The sequence below is a fragment of the Clarias gariepinus genome, chromosome 6, assembly GCF_024256425.1.
Source record: "Clarias gariepinus isolate MV-2021 ecotype Netherlands chromosome 6, CGAR_prim_01v2, whole genome shotgun sequence".
Taxonomy (NCBI): Eukaryota; Metazoa; Chordata; class Actinopteri; order Siluriformes; family Clariidae; genus Clarias; species Clarias gariepinus.
The window spans coordinates 15,149,625-15,175,800 of NC_071105.1; the positions used below are offsets into that span (position 1 = coordinate 15,149,625).

Below are 26,176 nucleotides of genomic sequence, written 5' to 3' on the forward strand. Positions count from 1 at the left end.
GAAAGGCCACGCTGTGCAGTGATTGTGCATGCAAGCAGGGTTTGATATTGTATTTCAATAGCATAAAGCCCACAGCACTCGGGCACATTAAAGAGCTCTCCTCGAGCCGCATGGCTGATAGTGCCTAACAGCCGCAGCCACTTTGCCAAGATATACACTCCTTTTTCCTCTTCTTCTTTCTCCCCCACTCTTCACTGAACAAAACCACCAAATGAGAGCCCCCTCACTCGAGGCCCGCTGCTGTTATTCTTGGGATGTGTGCACACAGGAAAGTTGATGACGAGCCTTTTTTTCTTTTTTCCAGCCTGTGGTTTTTCCTCTGTAAACTCATTGGTCATAATAAAACTGAGCACCTTCAGACAACTAGTTGTGATTGCTGTGTGTGCGTGTGCGCATGTGCACGTGTGTGTGTGTGGGCGAGGACAGGCTTCAACCGCAGGCCTGTCAGGACAATGGAAACACAAAAATAATGCCATTCCTCCAGAAATTATCCGAGTCAGCACCGTTTTCTGCCAACAAGGCGGTCCTGCAATTACAACATCGATTCCTCTGATAGTCGCAGTGTGATCGCACACCCGCCTCAATCTGTTTCTCCAACCTCCCCTTACACTCACAAACCATCAAACGGTTTATTAACAACCCACCCAGAATGCAATGCCCGGAACCTGTTTTCATTCCACTCCATCAACGCCATTAAAAGCTGAATAAGCTGTCCCAGCACACACTAATCTTATTATTAAGATATTTTTTAACAAAAAAGACAGCTTAGAGACTCTTCTATTCATGTTAAAGGATGTTCCACACATTTTAAAAATTTATTTCTCATTTGAAAAACACGGAGAAAAGTCTGTAAAATAAAAGTAAGATGACTGCGGTGACTGAATTAAGGAGAAATTCACTAAATTTTCAGTCTATTTGGAAAATACCCACCTGGCTGGCCATTTTATCTATTTTACTCATGTGTACAGTACATGCAATCCTAAAGGGGACATATTATGCAAAATTAAATTGTAATAACTTTTTAGACATTCGTATTGGTCCTTAGTCCGACAAAAATGTGAGTGGAAACTTTTATGTCCTTTTATGTATTTTTCAGGGCTTAAACAAGCCAGTTAGAATTAGAAACTAGAAATTAGGAAATAGAAGCTCAACAATACCTTATTTACATTTACAATAAAATGGCAGAATTAGAATAGGAGTGAAATCAAAGGACTTCTGAGGTTTAAAAAGTGCATTTGCTGAGACTATTTTAGCTGGAGCATTTATACACACACACACACTTTTGAGGAACTCTGGGACTTATTTTAACTTGATGAAGGAATAAATAGTAAGTAATATATGGGACCTTTAGTTAAGTTGTATAATCATTAACTGTTGAGCTTTGTCTCTGGTATCAGGTCAGTGGTAGTCCCTTCACAGATGTCCAGGGTTGAGTGTGTTTAACAGATTGGAAGTGTCATCGATAGCAGTGGTTTTCCCTTTAAGGTTGCCTGACCTGCACATCTTAGTGTTGACAGTCTTGTCTGAAGACTGAAGTCATGTAATAGAGCAAGAAAAACATAAAAATGTGCAGGGCAGGTGATCCTCCAGAGCTGGAGTTGAGAACCACTGATCTAGGAATAAGATTCAGCTACAAATTTAAACCATGACATTTTTCTTAGTCTGAATCCACCAGCATATTTAGTGTCCAAAGATCTGGATCTGGAGCTTTTTCCCAGGGCACAAAATGAGGTACACCCTGGATGGGGTGACAGCCCACTGGAGACCACAACTACACCCAATTATACATTATACTTGAATTTGTAAATCCCAGACAACCTACAGTACACTACAGGTCTTTGGACTGTAGAAGGAAACCAGAGTACGTGGAGGAAACCCACTAAACACAAGGAACACAGGCAAACTTCATGCACACAGACCAGAGGTGAGATTCAAACCCTCAAGTTTGGAGATGCGAAATGACAGTGGTAAGCACTAAGCCACAGTGCTGCCTGGATCTGTGTACTTATATTGCTCAGTAATGCCGTAAAGAGGATCCTATGCTCTAGTGATATAATGTGCAAGGTAAACACGTGAATTTGATGCAACTGCAGATGGAAACCCAGCTGACAGAAGCAAAGAAAAAAAAAACCACCTGACGACCCCACCTATCACAGGAACCCTTTAGTGCCATACTGTAAGGAAGTCTCTTAACAATAACCTCACCTCAGGAGTTTCTGGCAGGTCCTCAGTGTTGCTGCTGCGCAGGTTGATGATGTGAACTTCATGAGGGAGGCTGGTGGTTCCGCGGCTCGCGCATCCTGATAGAGCTGTGTAGCTCTTCAGCAGGGCCTGCACAGGGTGACCTTCACCTACAGGTAATAACTCACATGGACTACGTGACACTGGACCTGGAACACAAGAACGCACAAAGAGAACATGAGAATCATATACGTACTGGCATCTGATTACGGTTCCCAGTGAGAAAAGAAAAACAGGCAGGGGCAAATAACATGATAAGTCCTGTTTTATCTATTGAGAAGGAGAGGCGAAGCAATCTGATGCTACTAATCAGACTAAGGAGTTGAGGAGGCTTTATTTTCCCAAATATAAAACATCTGTCTTTTTGTTGTAAGTCATGATAGGGAAAAAAAAAGAAGTTCTATGATTTATGCTGTATTGCTTTTAATGTGTCAATATGTGGAAAAAAAGAATACACAGGAAATATTTCTGAGACTGTAGTGATTCTGGGCTTGATTAGTGTATCGACAGTCTGTAACAGATTGTAGTTAGCTTAGGTTGCCATGTGCATGTGTTATTACAAAGCTGCCTATGAATTATAATAGAAGTACCCATTTCCAGGAATCTAAACTGGTTTAATGAACGTTTGGCTCACATGAAATCGAAAAAAATTGCTTCCATTCAACCAATATTGATAATCTCATTAGAGCTGATCTGTCACACAGATATGTAGCAAAACATCTTCCAGGTTTGTTTGTCTGGCTAATCCTTGTTAATTCTAGTCAGTCCTAGTTCAACCAGACATCTTGACATACATCCACTAAGTATGTAAACTCTGACCATGTGCAATATGGCAACTATACTCATAATTTAAGTGCAATGATGGTCTTAGTCTGTCTCTAAGATAGACTGGATCCGTCTAGTGCTTATCATTGGAACGCACATGTGCTAGACAGAAAACTCTGAAGTCGTTTCAACTCCAAATGGGCCCAAGGAGAACGGAAAACCCACCATGTGGGTTATCGAAAGCAAAGATGAGATAACAGTGCTTAGTGACTTTTCTCAACAAGCGTAAACACAAGTGCTGTTTTTCTTGCTGTAACTCCCATGTCAGTAATTGATATAGATACCAGTAAATAAGACGAGAGTGTGGACGTGTAGGGAGGCAGACATCCAATAGTTTCTCCCACTCGCTCTCCGCACTCCCTCTTTATTAGCAAAAATCTCTGACCCATTTGTCCTCCTTTATAGCTTCCACTGTCACATGAACTCTTTCTCGCACTCACTCCTTACATGGCTATGTTGACCTGTTCTTAATGACTTACAACAGGAGAAACAGCATGACGACAAGACAATGTATCGTGTGAGCACGCTTGGCTTGGTAAAGCTAAGACACATAAGCTCTCGTGAAGTCTCTGCGCCGTGGCCTTGAAGCCCAGGACAGAGGATCATTGGTTAGTATGGAAGGAAACTACACCTTTTGTATCATACCTCCAATTAAGGGCAAAACTAGATGGTCTGGTATGCTGTGCTAGTCCTGATCAATTTTAAACAAAACCAGCCTGTCAGATACATATAGCCTAAGACCAGTCTGGCTTTAAAAGATGCCATGGCTCACTCTGTCTTACTTATGGCAGGAAGCTGTAACTATTATGCAAAAATAACAGGAAGTAAAGGATCTTAAATTTTTTATCGGAAGTTATTCTTTTATCCAAGTTATTATTATTCTTGAATTTTTTTTGCAAACCTTGTGCAAACTTCTTTTCTAAGGATCATACGCCATTTATATCACTTCTCATCCTGGAGGGGAATCTCAGGCTCGAACAGCTTAAGACTTTAAAAGGGGCTGAAACATCACAAAGACACAGCAAAAGAAACAGCAGTCCATGGCTTTCGTCACTGGAGCATAACAGGCCACAATCAGAGCCAGGCTCAATTAACATGAAAAGATCATGCACAAACAAAAAGAGACCAAGAAGTTCTGGATTGTGATGCTTGGACGATGACTAATTCTTTTGTTTTGAACGCAAATGAGCGGTGAATTGTGTGTTCACATTACAACAATTAGTCTGCACGCTTGTCCTAATCTCTGGAGCCTGGAGTCGCTCTTGGTTTCCCCAGTAAGCAGAGGATCCTATTTTGATAGATCGTTTAAGTATGAATGTGAATAGCTATCAAGCTGCCAAAACTCAACTCGCTATTCTCACAGAACAAACATCTCCTTTAGAAATCCATGACTGTTTCAAGCTAAAACTTTATGACAGATTGATTGCAGCACAGGAATTTGGGTTTCTACCTCTGAACATAACGAGGAATTGGCATGACCAGAAAAGTTATTAGCGAGTGGCCTAACTAGGTTTTGTGTTAGCAAGTATTTAATTTTTTTTTTATTATTATATTTTGTGGCATTTTCCCAGATTTTTTTTTCTAATTTCAGTCATAGCAAATTCAGACCCATTTCTCTGTTAGATGCTCACAAATGCCCATGATTGGCTATTGTCACTCTGATCAATGCTATCCCTAATTGCTGTTTCTCACCATGTATGTAAATTCTTTTCTTTTGTCATTATTGCAGAATAGAGATTTAAACATACACCTGAATCTCCAAAGAGGAGCATCGTGGTAATATCTATTGTTAAAAGCACTATACAAATGTATTGGTTTAAAATACACCTATTACTTTATTATTTAAAAACCTAAAGAGCTTATAAAGATCCACGTCTGCACGTTCTTGGTTACAGATTAGCCTACAGTACACTGCGTTTAAATATTCTTCAGGAAGTTAAAACGCTGTGTTCAGAAGTGCGCACACTCTGACCATACATAAGTTTAATCATACAGATACAGCAAAGGTGGAACTGCTGAGTGAGGGAACTGTCTGTGAAATCTGCATACACTTGTTCTATGACCAAATTCGACGAATAAGGTGCATTTGGCATACACAAACTTGCAATCCAAGCAAAATGCTAAACAGCTCCTGTCCCTTTTTCTCCTGCTTGGGAGGAACAGGCAAGAAAAAACATGAATGAAAAGTCAATGACCTTGGGACAAACATCTTACTCAAACTCTCACCATCTCCCTCATTCTTGTTTGTATTTCTATTAGAATGTCATCTCTCCTGGCCCAGTGTTCCTGCACGTCAGTGCCTCTCCACCCGCCACACACCAAGCTCCTCGCAGTCAGAGCCCGGCCACAATATACACGCCAGACCACCGCAACACCGATCAGAGAAACATATGGAAATCATTAGTGAGAGAAAAAAAGAAAGTACGAAAGGAAAGATTGTGTGCATGTGTACGGCTTGGGCTTAGGCACATTCAATGCCTCGTGACTAACAAGATGCATGTGGCCTTTGCTGAGTGATCGGAATCGGGATAGAGCCACGGTTTCCTCTCTGTGTTTACTGGGATGAGAGAATTGTTTGCAACAAGAGCTCAGAAAGCTCTAGACCACTCTAGTTTTTTTTTCCTTTTAGCACACTCACTCACTCGTACCAAGACGAGAACCAGCCCTTAGCACAAACAAAATCTCAAAAGACTTACCACAATGGCCATTTTGGGCAGAAGCTCAAGCTAAAGGGTTGTAGTAGTCCGTAAGCTTGACATGGAATGCACAACTTGGAACATATTTGGCATTTTGAAAAGCATCTTACATGTACTGTGTCAGGTGTCTGGACAATATAGTGAAAGAAAAAGTTAAACTACAGTGCTAAGCTATATAGCTAGCTAGCTAAGTTACCTATGGTATATTTAGTTAGTACAGATATAGCCCCTAAGCTTATTTAACACTGCATAACTATCAGCCCAGATACTGTAGCTATTTAGCTGTTGAAGTTTGGCTTTTAACAGGTAAGTAAAACATTCAGAATCTCTAATCGACATGATCATGTAAATTATTTAATTTTATAAAAATTCTGTTAATACTTTCGCCACTGCATGTGTTCATATACTGTCCCTTTAAAAATGCACTACAACCTCGTGTACTATATGGCCATGGAGGAGAATCTTTCATGAAAAAAAAAAAAAATCCAGCTTCGATAGTTAAAACATACTAACTATAAAACCTTTTCCATGAACCGTGAACCATGAGGGTAATAAATAAAAAAATAAAATGTAATCGTTCATTAATCATTGTACTGATTTGAGTTTGTGTTGCCCAGCACTACTTCAGCAGTCTTTTTTCTTTTCTAGCATGTTATCTACAGCCACTGTGAGTCATCTAAATCACCGAAACGACTCATTTTAAATCTTAGAATTTGAATCTTGAAAAATGTGAATGGTTCAGGTCCATTTGTTTACCCTGACACATCACTGGATCATCCACACCCATGCATGACTTTAATTCTGTTTTGAACATAAATATTCCAAAGCGCACAGCCAAGATTTGCTGGTGAAGAGCCTAGAGTGCGTCACACCCTACTGTACTACACCCCTGTAATGAACAAGTAAATCTCTTCACTCACCTTGTTTTACTGTTGTTTGACCTTTTACATGATCTGCATGACCTTCATTAACTTGTCATGTGTGCGATCCCACCTGTCCCTCCTCTTCTTCCTTAATGAGTTTACAGTCTGTTCTTAATCCAACATGTCATCATGTTAAACTGGGATATATATCTCTCTTTCTCCTTCACCGTCACACATTTGTCTTACTATTCTTCCGTTGCAGGAGAGCCTTCCATTACAGATCTGGCCCTGGGTCAGTTGGTGCCCCCAACTCCCCTAATACCGGCCTAGACAAAGTGTCATTCTTTCTAAATCATCCTATCATCTGTGTCATTTTCTCTGTCATCGCTGCTGAAACTGAACTGGATTAATGCCAACTATATACTCATCCAATATTATGTGTTTTTAAAATAATAATAATTTTCATAAACTATGCAGAATGACTCCACAAGCAGACATGATGATGCATTTTGATTTTAGGAAATTTTAAGCAGAAATATTAATGCACTACAGAATGACTATGAAGTACAGTATCAACGTTCTATGTAAAAAAAAAAAAAAAGGAAAAAAGGAAAGAAATATTAGGTCAGTTCAGGGCGGGACAGTGGTGTTGTGGTTAGCACTGTCACTTTGCGCCTCCAGGGCCCGGGTTCGATTCCCGTCCAGGCTCGATTCCCATCTCTGTGTGCATGGAGTTTGCATGTTCTTTCAGTGCTTGATGGGTTTCCTCCGGGTACTTTGGTTTTCTCACACAGTCCAAAGGTGTACAGGTTAGGCTAATTGGCGATTCCAAATTGCCTATTGTGTGAATGGGTATGTGTGTGTGCCTTGCGATGGATTGGCACCCTGTCCAGGATGCACCCTGCCTCATGCCCTAAGCCTCCTGGGATAGGCTTCAGGTCCCCGCGACCCTGAATACAGGATAAAGCAGTAAAAAAAAATGATTATGAGTATGAGGTCAGTTCAGGACTCGAGACATACCCGCTGACATAGTTTATTTCTAAGCAGCTGCCGCTGAGCTGGGTATCTGATGCACAGTTCTTGAAAGTTATGTGAAAGATGGTACAAATTTTGCTACACATTTAGCAAAAGAAATCTAAAGAGAGCTAATAGAAAGCTAAAAAATGTTTGTGATAAAACTTGTGCCAAATCTTTTTTTTTTTAGGGGGGGAGTAAGGCTACTACTACCACTTAGTTGGGAGGGCCAAAGACTATCACGTGTTTCCTCCAAACCACATGACGCCAGCAGACCGCATCTTTTCGAACTGCTCGGTCACGCACCGCTGGGGGCGGCGTAACACACTCGGAGGAGAGCGCTATCCGCTCCTCCTGCTTGCGTGAGCTCACAGATGCCTGATTGGCTGTAGAGCCGTAATTAATGTGGGAGCACGAAGTACCTCTCATCCCTCCCCTCTGAAAGAGCTCGGCCAATCAGCTCTCTCTAGACCTCTGGCTAAACGCGCAATCTCCAAATGATAGGGCGAACACTTTACCACTGTGCCACTCAAAGGCTGAAATCTTTTTTTCTGATTAGAAAAAGCAAAATACAAGTGTTAAATGTGATTGAAGACAGTAGTGAATCATTAACATATCCTGCGTGTGTCATTACACATGACGTCAGCGCTACCAAATACTGGCGAATCTGATAAATAATGTTTGATGTTTGATTTGAGGATGCAAATGTCAATGGAATAAACTGATTAAAAAAGGCCATTTAATATAGCGGAGGAGACCGCCTATGTCGCCCTTGCCACAAACCGGCCCTGTTCCATTAACTAATGCAGCACCTACAGTACAGTGCCCACACCTAGCCCTGACTTTACCATCAGTTACCAAAATGAATCATTTTGTCTTTCACTAACAGTCATTTCATTACCTTCATTTAAATAAGCAGATTCTGGTCTTTCTCTTTATCTATTTTTCTATCTCTTTCTGTCTCGATGGCTGTCAACATTTCACTCTTTATGATGAAGCACGCAGTGTCATTCTTTCTAAATCATCCTATCATTCTTATCATTCTCCGCACGTCTGTGTCATTCTCTCTGTCATTTTCACTTTCTCTGTCAAACACATCGGGATGACCACACAAATTCTCTCTTTACCACTCTTGCTGTACCCCAGTCACTCACTTTCACTTACAGTACACACTATAACAAACACTTCTCTCTCTCTCTCTCTCTCTCAGCGTTTCTCGCTCTTACTTTTACTCCCTGTTACTCTGAAATCCTTCAAACTGACTTTTTCCCCTTTTCTGTGGAGCTGCAAACTACAAGCACCAGTCAGAGGAGGGAAAAAAAGAAATGTGGAAGACTGCCAAAAGATTACAGCACTTATTGAGCAGAGTTTCTTTACTTAGCTGCCTAAATGAAAAAAAACGCTCCACAGACAATGAAAGATATTATACAAAAGAATACAGACATTTTTATTACAAGAACAGAACTAAGCCAGGCATTTGTTTTATAATCCTCAACCTAAAATGGAAATGAAATCAGGGGCTGATAAACAGAGAGGGCTCATAAAGTCCGGAGAGCTATATGCAGCGTAGTGTGTAGCAAGAAAGACGGTAAAATAAACAACCGTTTCTTTTCCATAATGCTGGGTAAAATGCATTAAGCACACGGACAGAGTAATGATAATATTGTATATTTCACTATCCTGTCAAACAAATGGTATGTTTCTCGTAGTACATCTGGAAAAACTATGAATGTGTCTGTCTCAGAGCGACAGAAAGACAGAGAATGAGATCTGCATGCATCTGCAGCAGTTTTTTATCGTATGTCACTTGGTGTATCCTCCATGTCTACTGCTATCCCATTCATACTCTCTTCACCTTTCCCATTCTTGGGACGCTCTTTGGTTTTCTCTCTGTCTCTCTCTGTTCCCTCCTTCAGGACACAAAAGACTCAAGAGATCTGATAAAACAAACAGCTTACAGACATAAATACAGACATACATCAATAGATTAAAACTCTGATCTATAGGTGAAAGGACAAAGTCAATGCAGAATATTTAATAAGAGAACTGAAATAGTGGGGCAGGAGCTTGAAGGGTTTCAGTAGATCACTTCACAGTGTTGTGCAAAGCCAGTAGGTAGAGCAAAGTGTGGCAACTTGCACCTGTTGCAGTGATGCTGAATGAAAAACCGAAACCACAAAAACGAGCCTGCACCCGCAGGCACATTTCTTTTTTTTTTTTATGTCCTTGCTATGTATAGCTACAGTGTAGGTGCATCATGTGCACTACGTACTTTGAAAAATATCTTGTAAAGAAATTCTCTAGATTTTTTAAAGAAATAATATAAACAAATGCATGAGAGTGAAACATATTCCTCGATATAATCCTCTCCCACATTGATGCACTGTGTTTCCCTAGTGCTTGGATACTATTAATGTAGAACATTTTCTTAGTATGACTGAGGCGATCAGACTGCTTGCTTCACTTAAAATACTAGCCTCCCAGGAACTCCTTTAATGGCCCTTTCCTTTCCTGGTTTGATCACCGAAGGCGTTTTGTTTTACAGGGCAATGCACGGACTAATCCTGGGCACCGCATCACTTGCACATTACAGAAACTCAGCTGGGATTTATGGCCACATCCCTTGTTCAATCCCGACCTAAAAAAAACATATCAAATTAATATTATTGCTCAGCCATTGTGTACTTTTAATACAGTTTGTGTTGTTTCTGAAGCATACTAAGCCTCCCTATAGTTAAATACTGGCACTTTAGAACTGCAATAATGCAGCAAATGTCTAATAAAATGTCTTTTAAGAGTCAGACACAAAGAAGAGTAACATTAAAGATATGTTGGAAACAACTAACTTCTTACATGCAACATTTTCACAAGCTAAAATTTGTTAGGTTCTGCAAATTATGTCACACATCGCAGAGATAAATATGACTGACATTTAACTTAACCCCTATTTGAGTAAAATAGGTTTGGACCAAATATAAGTAGGTCAAATGTGTGTGTGTGCGTGTGTGTGTGTGTGTGTGTGTGTGTGTGTGTGTCTATTTCTCACCTGAGAACATTTTGAGGGAAGCTCACTGACGTTCAAATTTCCATTCCTCATGTCTGTGTGCTTGTGCGTGAGCGTGTGTGTATGGGTGTGAACTCTTACATTAGTAAAATCAGTACGGGTTTGAAGATTTACTGTACAGTACCTGCAAACAAATTTTCCACCAGATCAGTTCCACAACTCAGACCATCACTTGTAATCCCCCAAATTAGTTCCACCGCCATGCCATACTTAAAAACCCATACATAATTCGGTTATCCTACTCTGCTTGCTCAGGTACCACTTGAGCTGAGCCAGGTTATGAGGGTGGGGAGAAAAAACAAACAAACAAACAAAAAAACTATAGACCTTAGACTGATAAAACGGTCGCACAGACATCCTGATTATTATCTCTGGATGGAACTGCATCTCTCCAGCACAAAAACCTTCAGTAGCAGGTTATCGAAGCCAAAACATAAAGATATGGTTCACCAGGGTTGAGGTACAAGAACTCGAGAAGCCTGCACACCCGAGTCCTGACCTGAACCCCACTGAACACCTTTGGGAAAAACTGGAATGTGGACTACACACCAAGCCACCTCACCTCCACACCTGACCTCACAAATGCTCTTACGGCTGTACAAGCAGAAACCCCCAAGCAGAGTCACACTACAAAATCCAGTTAAAAGCCTTCCTTGAAAATTGGAGTCTGTTCTAACAGCAGATATGAAACTTAACCTAAAATGGAATGTTTAATAGGCATATGTGGTTACTTGGGTAGGATGTCCATATACTATTGGCCATATCGTGTTCATCCATGTTCATGTGATTACAAGGATTACTAAGTAAATAAGCAAAATATGAATAAAATGTATACATAGGAAAGAAAAACATGATAAAATTACAGAGGCTGTGTAAATAACTTCATTCTAACCCAGCATGGATCACATTTCACTTGGTTCTGCATTTGGACACATCCCAAGAGCTGGGCACAGGAAATTATGTCACTTTCCAAATGCCAACTATAAGCACATCTGATATTCCCACAATCCCACAGATCTGTTTCCGAAGGGAAACAAACAGACCCTTCCCCTCCTTAAAGACACACACACAAACTTGTAGGCTACATTCCCAAAATCCCTCTACTGAGCTTCAGGGTTTCCCTTTTCAACTTAAACCAGGCTGAAACAACATCTGACTGACCTGATTTCTTCTCACAATATACACAGGAAAAACCGCTGCATGTGACCTGTGTAGATCTCAAAACATTTAATAATGCTTAACGCTGTAGAAAAGCTCAGTTTTTTGTTCTACAGACAAGTTGGATTTGGGTGGATGGCAGCATCTGGGAAAGGCGGGGCAGGAAGGCAAGGTCAGTGCTCACGGATGAGCATTTCAATCCGCATAAACCAGGAGGAAGAAAAGCATGATCGTCTAGATCGGCCCTGCACCCATGCTCATGGCGGTATATGCTAAAATTTCCTGTTCAACACCAAGCCCCTTACTGTACACAATATTCCACATTCATTATTTCAGTGTAACAAATGAAAGTGACTCAGTCGGCCCTCCCGACTGAGTGATAGTAGTAGCTTAATGTGGGAGCCCCCTAGTGACAGGGAGGAGTTGGATACGACTAAATTAGGGAGAAAATGGGGGGGGGAAACATTTTTTAACATACAACATCCATTACTAAGCATCACCTGAACTACTTTACCGTATTAAACAGTGTCGTCCTATACTGAAACATATTATGCTTTGTATTATATTGTGAGTCACTAAGGAAGAACAGCCTTCCCATTTTTTTTGTATACGTATATTATTAACTGATAAAAAAAAATAGTCATTAGTTCCTTATGTACTGTAGATTAAGAAGGTAGCAACCCTTTTTACCTCTGTGTCAGCTTTAGGCGTACCTGGCTATTAAGAGAAACTTGGGCATATTTCTCTTTTAGTGAGACACAGTTTCATCATCAACAATGAGCTGTAAAACTGTCCGTACTAAAAGAGAAGCCAGGGAAAGAAGGACATGAGAAATCAGATGACAGACAGAAAAATGGGACAGATGGATAGAATAAAAGAGAAGTAGTCAATCCGACAATCATTCAAGGGAAAAAAGTGGCCCATCAAAGAGTGAAAACAAGAAGTTGCTGTGCTTCTTAAGTACTTGAACACAAGGCCAAACAAGAGCTCAAACCCTTTCAAAAATGTTCCCTTATGCTCCAAATGCTTTGGTGCCTTCCAAATGTTTTGACAATGAACAACCCGACACTAAAATATAACTGATTTCTGTCCTGCTCATTTAGCCTCTTGTATCTGTGGAACATTGTAGATATATTGTATACACAGTTATAAATTGTGTATAATTTTCAATTAGTAGTCTATAAGTGTTTGTAGAGGCTACCTCAAGAAACAGGATTTAATAGTGTGTCTGGACTAGAAGAAGATTAGTCTTTAGGAGACTCCCAAAATATGTACACATGTTTAAAAATAGTGTGAGCAAGAACCCTGTCCGTTGTCCAACAGATTCCTTAACGGTTCCATGTCGAACCCTGTAGCAGGGTGTTTCTGCTCTAGAAAATGTTTCAACTTTGAATTCTTAGAAAGAAGTCCTTAAAAAATCCTTAGCAGACAAAGAAACCCTTTAAGAACAAGTGAAGAACTGTTTATTCCCCTGTTCACCTGCTGGCTTTGTTTATTAGCCTGCAGCTCGGCGCATTTCATGCCAGAAACATTAACCACACTGCTGTAGGGCCATTGAGGAAACACCTGTGATACAATCATGTGTTATCAGTGCAGATTTTTTAAATAGTTTCACAAATAGACCTTTTTTTAGAAATAAAGAGTTGTCCAAACATTTTGATTGTGCATTATTTTCACTTCAATATAAGAGTTTTTTATTAACAATTGTATTGAAAAGTGTAAACTTAATTGAATTTCAGTGTTTCAGAGGATTTGGTACGTACTTGTTCTGCTTTATAAAAAGTATACACTCAAACTGGCATGGACTCCATAGGTTTTGTACAAAAACTTTTATTCCTTTGAAAAAAGCTTATGATTCTCAAATTAAATCTATCCGAGTGTTGTCTGAGCACATGATGCCCTGATGTTTCGTACAAAGCAGTTAAGAGGCTTTGTACTAGAGATGGGGGAAAATCGATTCAGTTATGAATCACTGTTCTTTTGTTTGCTGATTTATGTATCGCTGACTTCAAAATCAATTTTTAAATGATTTATTATATTTAAAAAGAAATGCACCGGTCGATCACCATTGACCATTTTCAACTCGATCTCATGAGCTATTAGCAATTCTGTGATGAGTGATAGCTTATGAGTGGAAACAAAAACGCATTTTTATGGTGTTAGTTGAGCAAGTTAAAAACCTCCTACAGCTTTAAGTTAAATGTTAAACTCTTGTATTTGAAGTTAGTTTGTATTGAATAAATGCTGCCCTTGGTTTTAGGTGAAAAAACTAATGCTATAAGGAATGAGATACATTTAATTATTCATATTAAATTCACTTGTAAAGCTGGTGAATAAATCTAAGGTACCAAACTTTTGAGTTATGACCATTTTTAAAAAAATTCAAAGCAAAATCATAATACTTATGAAACTCAGCACCTAGATATAGTGATAATATTGCATCGTGTAGTAACTGTTAATCCCTACTTTGTACACATTTGCTAACATTTACCTAGGAATCCAGAACCAGTGTTAAATTTTGAATATTAAATATTAAAGTTATTAGACATTTCCTTTTTCCAATAAATGAATAAAATCCCAGCTTTTAAACGTGATCTCAGAATTTTGGACCACACTGAATATAACAAAAAAATAATCCCCAAAAATTGTTTCCTGATTCCCATCAAACCACTGCTGAAGTATTACCTTTTTTCTATCCTTAAACGGTTTTTCCAGCAATTCACTACAAGTTTACATGATGCTGGGAAAGGCTGCTCATTTCTGATCTAATTTAAGGCGTTGTAGGAACCGTAATTAGTTAGCAGTCTACTAAGTCTGTAAGACACTTTAAAGCTTGAGAGATACAACATTTTGCAAATAGCCAGGAAAACTGTTCTTAGCATCAAACATTATTATAAAATGTTATAATAATCCATGTTCAGATGCTTTAAATTCTTGTATGAAGTGACACTAAATGATGACCTAAGGGAAGAAATAAAGTGTGAGAAACCACAAGCAAGTCTCCTAGAGATATTGAATACCTCAGTAGTCTTTGATAGGCCATGCAGTTCAGGGGTTCAGTTTTACCTCAAATCGGTCATGCAGCCACTCTGTGTGCGCTCAGTGGTTACTTGTTACGGCTATCAGGTGTGTCGAGTCAGCATGGGTTAGCAAAATTTCCCACAAATGGGTCACTGCGCAATGGCAGGCAACTCACCATAAACTCAGCGAGGTAGCTTGATCGGGTCACAGTACAATTCACATAAGGGAGAAATTACAACCAGAGGCAAAAAAGCGCTTTAGACGCCGTAGGCCTTTGTTCCAGGTCCAAGCACATTACCAGGTGTGCACAGCTGTAAATCTGAGCTTCTGTGCAGGTTCAGGGACAAGGAGGCCACTAAGCTAGAGTTCACATATAGAAACACATATGGCCGAGAAGAGAAGTATACACACTTATGACTTAAGAATATGTGAGCAAAAAGTGCAGGACGATCAGAACTAAAAAATTTTTCCACTTATTTATATGTGGAACCTACACCTATTCCACCATACCTATATGCACATTTAAAATCAGTGACAACATCTTAAGCCCTTCAATTCCTAAAAGACTCCTGTCACTTTAATTACTGTAACTTATAGGCCTTTTAATGCAGACTTTAGAACAATGGCGGGGGAGGCCATGTGAAATTGAGCCAATCAGATTTTTTTCTCTGCTGTGGATGTATGATTACTGACCAAATTTAAAACTACTGTACCGAATGTAAACCTATAGCTCCTGCCATGTAACTAAGTGATGGCATGTATTAACCTAATTGGATTCTGTGGTATTATTGGTGGGGGTATTCTTTTCACTGAGCCCACATCAAAAACATCTATTTTATTCAGCATGAAAAACAAGTTTATTACCATTTCGGCAGAGTTATCATGATCTATTACTGTTTTGGATTCGGTAAAGTAAATTATAAATAGTTTGGTGGTTTAGTAGGTTATGTTTTACAGTATGTATCCTCAGGATGTGTGATTTTTCTATATTTCTATATTGTTCAGACGTATAGGCCATAGTGCCATTTGTTAGTACCAGAGCTCACCTATGATAGACGTGTGCAAATGCACGATTATTGCAGCACCTGTCACACATACGCTATATTGTATTGCTCTTACCAATTTAGCTGTTCCAAAAAGTTAAATAAGGTTTAGTTGCCACCTTATATGGATGAGTTACCGCTAGCTAGTAACACAGCTATACCCCATTGGGGCTGAGTGGAGGGCTTTAAGGTGGAACATTTTCTGAACATTACATAATGCAGAAGTTGATGATGTGAATCAATCAACAACTTCAATTTCCCCCTTCATTCGGGAGCTGACAGAATAATCAATAGAACTTTATCATGCCCTGATACATTGTGCAATATTATCACAATAACAATATCAGTCCTCACTTAAATAAAAAAAAAAAAAAGTGTCAGGGCATTGTCCCTGTACAATGCAGCAGGACTACACCTATAAATATAATGCTTGATTGTGAGTATAATTTGCTCGAGAGCCTATACTGTACACTGTACCGTACTTTGTAAACAGTTTAAATCGCACACAGATGTTCTATAGACAATAGTTATTCAGTTGTCCGGTTGCAAATACTTATCATCCTGGTGTGTTTATACTCAGGTGCAATTTAAACCAACACAATCTGTCAAATTAAAACAAAATAATTTATCATTTCCTCTTAAAATAAAACTTGCGTTTGACTTAAGATGTTACTACTAGGCAAAATCTCAGGTCTGATAGTACACAGCGTAAGATACAGTGCATTACACATAATTTAGATCAAGTACAGTCTCTCCCATCTGCTCACATTCTTTGCTTTTTCTTGGCTCTTTCTCTTTCCATTGCCCCTTCATCTTCAGTGCTTACAGTAGATATAAATCAGTGGTATCTGAAGTGAGGGATGACATGGTCTTTCCCATAGGAGAAAGAAATAAGGAAAGGAAGGAAGAGGAGTCTCTCAGCACATGGGCAGACAGCTGCTGCGCTTGGGCGAGCATATGCATGTGGATGACCAACTTCACAGCCTGACGCGGAGCTAAACACAACAACAAGTATCTGATTTGAAATGGGATACATCTTTCCTGTCAGCATCGTTGCCACTTCCTACAGGGAATGTGTTATTCTGTCATCCAACTATTCAAATGCACAATCAAAGCCCATGATAAACATGATGGACAGATTGCACAGCATCCATCCCCTCTACTCTGTGGAGAGGAAGAGAGCTCGTCAGTGGCACATGTGTACAACTCCTTCCTAGTAGCTTTTTAGGTTTTTCTCAGTTACATAGCTAACCACACATTCCACTATTTATAGACATAATAAATGTTGTACAGATGTTTCCAGAGGAAAGTCCCTCAACAGCTACCTTTACAGGTGTACTAGCGCTACAATTATTACAAATGTTACTTAAAGATATTATACAAATATTACAAATATTATAGATATTATTCCCATTTATTACATAGATTACTCCTGTTTTCCTTCACAAATAAAGTAATGGCTGGTAGAGATCTATTACTTCATGTTATGGTTGTATAGGTATGGCCAACCAAACACTTTGTCCTATAAATAACTCAATTTTGCTAAGAGTATTCAATCATGTTGGAATTTAATCACAGCATTAACCTTAAATACCATCTAATCAGCAGTATGTAATAGAAATAAACTTGTGGAAGTGATCTGACTTGTAAAACAACAAATCTTCTTCTCCAAACTTTCCCAAACAGGCCACCTTAAGGACAAGAAGCAGTAAACCAGCTTGTGAGCGTGTTTAACCGTCATACCCAACATGAGAACACGTGCACAGTGCACAATTAATACATTAACGACAGCCCTTGTCGTAAAAACGGAGCAACAGAGTCGAGTGTTAGAATGAAAAAACTTGAAGCCTGGAGCTGTCCTTTCTTCTACTCTGCTGCAACCGCTCTCGGCACATAAACAACGATGTCATGCTTGTCAGAGTGGAAAGAGTCACACCATTCTGTCTGCAGATACACACTGCGCATTCCAGGGAATTTAGAGCACACTGGCAGATAGTGAGAGAGAAGTGATTATGCAGATCATTTACTAAAATTGACAAGGAAAAAAAACACACCCTATTCTGTGGGACTTATAAGCACAGAGACTGACAAGCACAGAAGCCATGACACTTCCACTTAGACTGACAGGCACACAGACCACGCCTCCTTCACTATGACTGACAGCCACACAGGCCACGCCTCCTTCTTTAAGACTAAAAGGCACAGGTGCCCTGCATCCTTCACTAAGACTGATTAGCCACACCTCCTTCTCTAAGACCGATAGGGACAGAGGCAACACCTCCTTCACTAAGACTGACAGCCACACAGACCACGCCTCTAAGTCTGACAGGCAAAGAGGTCACGCCTCCTTCACCAAGACTGACAGGCACAGGCAGAAGGCACACCTGCCTTCTCTAAGACTGAAGGGCGCGGAGGCCATGTCTCCTTCACTAAGACTAACAGTCACACAGGCCATGCCTCCTTCATTTAGACTGGCAGGCACAGAGGCCACGCCTCCTTCCCTTTGACTGACAGGCACAAAGGCGACTTCTTCTCACTAAAACTGACAAACAAAGAGGCTCTGCTCGTTGATCACTGGGCGCTTGGGATAAAGACAACTAAATTGCTAGAAAGGGTGCCCTACATGATTTAGGGTCTCAAAATCTAAGCTATGTAAAAGCACGGTAAAGCTGACAACAGTTACTGTTATGCAACAAATCATTTTTCACAAAAGCTGCTTAGACGTAAAGCTGCTTTGCGACAATGACAATTGTTAAAAACGCTATAAAAATGAAATAAAATTGAAATGAATTGAAAGTTGGAACCACTACAGGTCACCCTGACACACCCAGGTAATCCATGATCTTAATGTCCGAACACAACTCTTCACGATTTGTGAATTCATGGCCATTCGTAGCAAAAATTGTGAAAATGGTGACTGGACCTAAGTATGTGTACGTGTATACGTGTGTGTGTGTGTGTGTGTGTGTGTGTGTGTGTGTAAGGGAAAAAATCAAAAAGAGCTTTGAACTTTGAAGGGAAGAACAATGTGAAGTTAGGCCTTTTAAATGTTCCCACATTCACCAGATAGACATGAAGACATTTGAGTCATGTCAGAAAGTGTTCCTGTGTGAGACAGAAAAACTATAAAAGACTGTCAGTGAAAGAGACAGAGAAAGGGAATGTGAAACAAGCACTCCGTAGGAGGCTACTACAGTAGAAACTCTAAAAAGCCAAAAGAGCTCATTGTGAACACTCTATATTGACTTTTGAGGGTGGCATTCACCTCATGTCAGAGGCCACTTAAAAGTCAGACCTCCTTCTCGTTCAACACAAAAGATTTCGAGGAGAAGCCCAGAGGCCAGAGGCATAGAGCAAAAAACGCTAGCAAGAGCCCTTTCAGTAGCCTTAAACAAGGCTCAGCTTCTATGGCTGTCCGTGTCAATAAAGGAGGTGTCACTCTGATTAAATTCCATTGTACTGCACTGAACAACCTCCAAACTCTATATAATATTATTATACTGTATCACATTATTCAATATATTACTATTTATATAATATATAATATATTATATTGATTTAACAGCTGTGTCTTTCTTCCATCATGATGCACATCTCATCACCTGGAATGGAGAAATACACTATCCTAATAAAATCCTTAAAAAGCTACAGCATGACAAACAGATTCATGTGTGTACATGAAAAACTGAGCAATACACTATAAAAGTGATTGCAGTTATTTATTGCACAATATCGCAGCACTCACTCCCCTTTCGGGAAAGTCAGAACACATTTTCTGCAAATCTTTCCATCCATGAGTTGGAACTCTATCTTGAGGCTAGAGGGGCAGAGAGAAGACATGGAGGAGAGGATTATAGACTCTCAAAGGAGTCACAACCTGGAGAACCTCAATCACGTGTATTAAATCAAACCTGTATTGCAATTAGCCCCTGGGACAAACTCTATCTCGCTCTCTATCTCGCTTCCTCTGTCACCTCTGAATGAAAGCCAAAACCAGAAAAAAGACAATGTGATAAGAATATGAATTATAAGCTAGTGCAATAGAGAAACAGAGAGAAGAATAATCATCTTTCTTTAGGCACAGGAAGAAAGCAAGTGGCATTGAGGCAAACTGGAGAGAACGTAGGGGGTCTGAAATACCTCTGTTACTCATAGTCATGTAAATGCGAACTCTATTCTCTGTGTTTCGCAAAGACTGCATGCTCACTAGACCTCAACACTCGCAGACTGTGTTTTTCTTTTCCTTATTTCTCTAAACCAAGTGAAAGACAAAATGGAAAGAGCAGGATCAGACCAGCTGTGTTCGATTAGGGTCTTGGCGCTTGATAACCATATGCACACTTATGAGCAAAAAGAGACAGAGGAGAGAGAGAGAGAGAGAGAGAGAGAGAGAGAGAATGACAGATATGTCTAATGAATAGTACGAGATTTCTGTGTTTGCAGGCTTACAATAAACTATCGTATGTGTGTGTGTGTGTGTGTGTGTGTATAAAACAGAGCGAGACAGAGAGAGAATCCTTCTGACAGACGTGTTAAGACTGTCAGTCGCGGTGTATAAGGCAGTCAGTTGTAACTACAGCAGTGTGGACCGGTTGCTATGTAAACATCCCAACGTGCCTCGCAGCAGCAGAGTGTGGTTAATGAACAACTGGCAACATCTGCTTTAGAAAGTAGGGGCTGCTTTCTCCTCCTACTATCTCTTTTTCCTCATGTCACACTCACAGTCTGTCTGTGCTTCACTCTTCTCCCCTCCTTTTCTCTCTCCCTTGCTCATTGTTCTTTTCGGTCTTTCTCTCCTTCTCATATTTATTTCTTAATCTGCTGCTTTTTCGTTTACACACTGTCTCTTTGTCCCCATTGAAGCTCTCTATCCCATCTGTCCTACTCTCAGTCGCTCAAAATATCTTTCTCCACCTTTTCGCTCCAGTCTCGCTCATGCGCTCCCTATCTTTTGCTCTGTGCTTCCTTTCCCTTTTTGTCCCCCTTGCTTTCTGTCCTGCAACATTTCTCTATATCCTCCCTCTCTCATTGCTGTGTGTGTGTGTGTGTGTGTGTGTGTGTGTGTAATATAGTGATTTGGACCGTCTCCCCTCTACTCCAGTGCCCTGGCACACATTACTGGTTGCGCAATACTCTATACACACGCACACACACGCGCGCGCACGCACACACACGCACACACACACACAAACTTTGTGCATTTGAACGTCATTACCAGGCAGCAGATTTCATACAATACACACATTTTTGTACACTCTGGCAGGTAGGCTAAAATGGAAAGCTGGAGGGGATTTTTAAATGCAACATAAAAGCGCAATGTTGTTAAATCTGTCGTTTTTCAGACTGCCAGACTAAACAAACACAGCTCGCTTTCGCAACAACGGCTGGATTTGCTCAGTGTTTGGGGTCTGTTGTCTCAACAACACAACTTTTCCCCCGGCCAGATAAACCCTTGCTTCATACTAATAATCAAGACTAATTAACCCTTTGACACTGTTCTTATAGAAGGATCAGTTCATTCTGTTTTTTCTTCGTTCTTTAATTTAATAGCCTAGCATAATGACCATTCTGACACGGTGTTGGGTGTAACGCGTTACTTTGTAGTAATTTCATTTTTATGTAATGTGCAATCTAACGTGTTAGGTCCGCCATGTAGGTACTCAGTTATTTAGTTATATTTTAAAAATTTTAATCCATAATTCAGACAATTTATGTAATCGGTGAGCCAGGCAGCAGTGATTCAGTGATTCACAAGCCACGCCCCCGATATATATATATATATATAGGTCCATTTATATTTTTGGATACTCCCCACACTAGAGATAGATGTATATAGATGCCAGCTGCACCAACCTGCTGCCCTATTATTATTTATTAATAATAATAAATAAATAGCGTGATGACAGTGAAGGAGGAGGTACGATAGATGTTTAACTGCCCAAGCTGTTATTGGCAATTGGCACAGACCAACACCTGGCTTGACTACCAGTAAAGTCTCCAATTCAGCACTTAAACCTGAGCGCTTTGGTGTCATAATGCAGCTACGTACACTCTTAACACGAGGGGTACAAAATGCTCTTAGAAGGTAAGAGAAAAAGACAGTGAGACCGAAAGAGAGAGTGTGTATGTGTGTGTGTGTGTGTGTGTGTGTGTGCATGCGTGCATGCATGCATGGAGAGAAGATGAGAAAGAGCAAGAGATGGTGAGAAAAAGGTAAAAACCACACACTTAGCATATTTACTCACTTTCGTTTCTTGCTTCTAGTGTAAGATCATTCCGAAAGCTCTAAACCACTCTACTTACGAGAGAATTATTACCGTGTCATTTTAAAATGCACAGTTACTGCTGATATCAATTTAATAAATGTATGTTAAATGGGCTCAAAAAAAATCATGTAAACTCGCTTATTGGTTGAAGTCTAATTTTGTGGGGAACTAGAAAAAAAACAGCATGGAGCACTTAGATTTTTTAAGCGATTTATGATTGCAGTGACAGTGTAAACCATCAGAAGAAAGTGGAAAGCGTTAAGAACATCTGGCAGCAGATTTGAAAAAGCCACTAGGTGAGTCACAGTTGGGGCATTCCGCGTTGTAGGCGAGTCAGACTGTGCTGTCAGCGTCTAAATGAAGACCGTCTTGATTCATGGTTCTTCTTAGTTTCCCAAACTTGGTCCTACAATATACCTGCCATCCATAATTCTCCTGCTCGAGTTCTTGAAAGTCACGAACAGAGGACACACAATCTGGCCTTTTCATAAACTTGTTGCTGCTGCTGCTGTGCACAGTGCACATCTATTTTTTTTTAAATAAAGAACACAGATATAAATTACATTTCCGTTCAATGTGCCAATTATAAAACATATGTGAAACCGCTTATGAAGGCTGACCAGATATATTTACGCAGAACAGAATGGACTTTATCAAAGAAAGTACAAGAACAACTGAAATGTGATTGTCTCAGCAGTCCATGTCGAATGAATCACAAAATGCTGATGCAGCGGATTAGATTATGGGCAGGTTTTAGATTACCAAAAGCAAAGAGAATAAGGAATTTTATCTTGTTGGAAACAAGCAAATAGATCTTTCACAACGGTGAGAACTGTGTTGTTGATTTCCAGCTGTCCACACCATTCAAACTGTATACTGTAAATCCAGGCTGCTCTTGGAGTAACCAGGACCTTACAGATCGCAGTGAAAACAGCGATGGGCATGATGGCAAAAACATGATGATATATGAAGACTTTCACACAACAAAACATATATATATATTACGATGATTGATACTTTTCCATCGACAGAAAATTTAAATCCATTTAGGAACCTCTGTAGTCCAACTAGGGATCGTGGAGACCTTTTTTTTTTTTTTACATTTTACGATGGCAGTCAACATTCATACAGTACGTGCATTTACACACTATGGGCAATATGGGAACAGCAATTAGCCTAATCTGCATTTCTTTGGACTGTGGTAGGAAACCGAAGTGTGCATACACAGACCACAAGTTGTGAATCGAACCAGGACCCTGAGGTGGAAGGTGACAGTGATGACCTCTATGTCACTGTGAATAATAAATTAACAAAGCTAATGCATGGGAAAAAGAAGTTTCGTTCTTGAATGTTCAGAAGTTTATTATCCACAACGAAAATCTGCAAACTGATGATTTGACGTAGATGACTGCATTTCCTGCATGTTGGAGCTATGGAGGAATGCTACAATGCTGGCATGAAGGATGTGAAGGAAGAGGCTCCTCAGTGAGCTCATTGTTTTAAAGAGCAGGTCACAGCAGGAGACTGTACTTAACCCATGGGCTGTTCAGACCGAGGAGACATTGTGTGCCTGCTTTTCCATTCCAGAAACACTTCCAGAGCCAACTCATTCCAGGATAGTTACTACCTGTTAGTGTGCTAGTATTGTAAACATGTTACACCAAAAAAAAAGAAGAAAAAGAACACCATCAGGATATTCCGATAGATTAGGCGTTAGGATTTGGGCTTGTCATCACTTTTTTAATGCACATCACCACAGTCTTTCTGATTTGATGATAGGAGGGAGTGGGGAAATTCCGAACGCAAGGCAATTTGTGAGGACCTGACAAAACAAGCAACACTGCCTGACTTCGACATGAGATCCAGAAATAGGAATCACTGAGAACACACCCTTCACACTCACTCATACACACGCACATAATGTCTTAGGTTAAGACCTCAGCAACTGACTTATTTTTATGTAGACTCAGCTCAGTGTTTTCATGGAGGTGTTCAGTGCCTTTCTAAAATCCCACCTGCCATTTTTAGCTATAGCCTTAAACAGAAGCACACACATTAGTCTCCCTTAACTTTTCAACACGGCAGCAATCTCCAAGACTGAAAGAGCACCTTTATGTCTGTCTTTATGAGCCATGAGATAGAGGCAGGCCGCAAAAGCCCTCTGTGCTACTGGTAATAAATTACCAATCAATCAAAGGAAAAGCGTGATGATAAAGGGTCTTTGTGCCATATTCCAGCAGTTTTGCTGGTTTATGGTTAGGAGTGCTGAAAGAAGGAAGGGAGGAGTGATGAAGAAAACAGTCTTACCTGCAGAAACCATACTGCTGAGGGCAAGCAGCAGGACGACACCCAGTTGTGTGTGTCCCATCATCTAGGGGAAGTTGAACACAAGAGATTTCCACAAGTGGGTGGGGTGACGTTTCTCTTCAGTGCACTCCACACAGGAACACCACTAGAAAAAAATCACAGTCAACCAGTTAGTAATACTGCTTTCTTTATTATTATTATTTTGTTATAAAGTTTCTCTATTTATAAAGCGCACAATTTCTTACTTGAGTGAGTGAGGAAATTAAGGGGTTTACAAGCTTGGCACAAGCTTGAGATAGATAACATACTGGGATTATATTCTGTGTGAAGTTCTTTATAGCTCCCAAAATCATACAAGTAGGAGGACTGGCTATGCTGAACTCTAACTCTTACATTTACATTTACATTTAGGCATTTGGCAGACGCTCTTATCCAGAGCGACTTACAAAAAGTGCTTTAATGTTTACAACATTGGATACATACTTACACTGGGTTAACTAGGTTAATAACTAAGTAACTCTAATCTCTTTGGGGTGAATAAGAGAGTTTGGTGTCCAATTCAGTGTGTATTCTCACCTCAAACCCAATGTTACTGAGGTTGGCACAGGATCCTACACAACCCTGACCAGGATAAAGCCGTTGCTAAGAAAGAATAAATGAATGAATAAATGAATGAATGAATGAATGAATGAATATTAAAATGGCAGCAAGTTTTGCATCATAACAAACAGTAATGTAATGAATGTGTCATGTAATTAAATAAGTGTTTTATTTAACTGTGTGTTTTTGATGGGGGGCGGGGGGATCATTGCCTATATCCACCAAAATGTCCTCTCCTCAAGAACACGAATAAAGAGTAAAAAAATATATGTTCTCATTTGGGACTTCAAACCATTGAAAAGTGAAGTTCATAACATTATGTCATTAAAATGGCACCTGTAAAGGTGTGGGATCTATTATGCAGCATGTGAACGATGAGTTTCTAAATTGGATGCAAGAAAACAGGCAAGCACAAGAATTTGTGCACTGTTGATAAGGGACAAACTGTGATAGCTGGGTCAGAGCAACTCTAAAACAACAAGTCTTGTTGTTTTCTAGGTTTAGTAGCTACTAAAAGAGGTCCAAAGAAGGACAACCAATGAATCAACATCGTGGTCATGCATGGCCAAAGCTCAATGATGCATGTGCGGAACGAAGGCTAGGTAGGCTATCTGCACTAGATGCCATAGAAGAGCTCCTGTAACACAAATAAAAAATAAAAAAGATTATGCTGACAATGATAGAAATCTGTCCTCAGTGCATTGTACCTCGGTGTGTATAGGGCTACATAGCAACAGGAGGGTCAGTGTGCCTGTATTGAACCCTGTCCATGACTGAAAGTGCCTACAATGGGCACATGAGAAGTACAACTAAACGATGGCAGAAAAGGCGCTCTGGTCTCGTAAATATTTTTCTTTTGCCGTATGTCAACTCCAGCGTGCATGTGTGTCGCTTTGCTGGAAAAGAGACAGCACTTAAATGCACTATGACAAAAAGTCAAGAAGTTGGAAGCAAACGATGCTCTGAGCAATGTTCTGCTAGGAAACCTTAAGTGCTGGCCTTTATGCGAATGATAGTTCACATGTACCATCTACAGACCAAGGACGCACCATCACGGCAACGGTATTTCTTAATCGCA

The 26,176-nt window shown here is 40.0% G+C and overlaps 1 protein-coding gene across 2 annotated transcripts in view; it reads right to left on the reverse strand.

Annotated features, from left to right (window-relative positions):
* The window catches only part of tgfbr3 (transforming growth factor, beta receptor III), a 107,667-nt gene that overhangs the window by 72,077 nt on the left and 9,414 nt on the right, over positions 1–26,176 (reverse strand). For both annotated transcript variants that reach the window (XM_053499584.1, XM_053499583.1), the window contains exons 2-3: positions 24,499–24,643; positions 2,206–2,390 (exon numbers count right to left, since the gene is read on the reverse strand). In XM_053499584.1, the coding sequence (XP_053355559.1) occupies positions 2,206–2,390; positions 24,499–24,562 (249 nt within the window). In that variant the 5' untranslated portion in view covers positions 24,563–24,643. The remainder of the gene's footprint in view (positions 1–2,205; positions 2,391–24,498; positions 24,644–26,176) is intronic.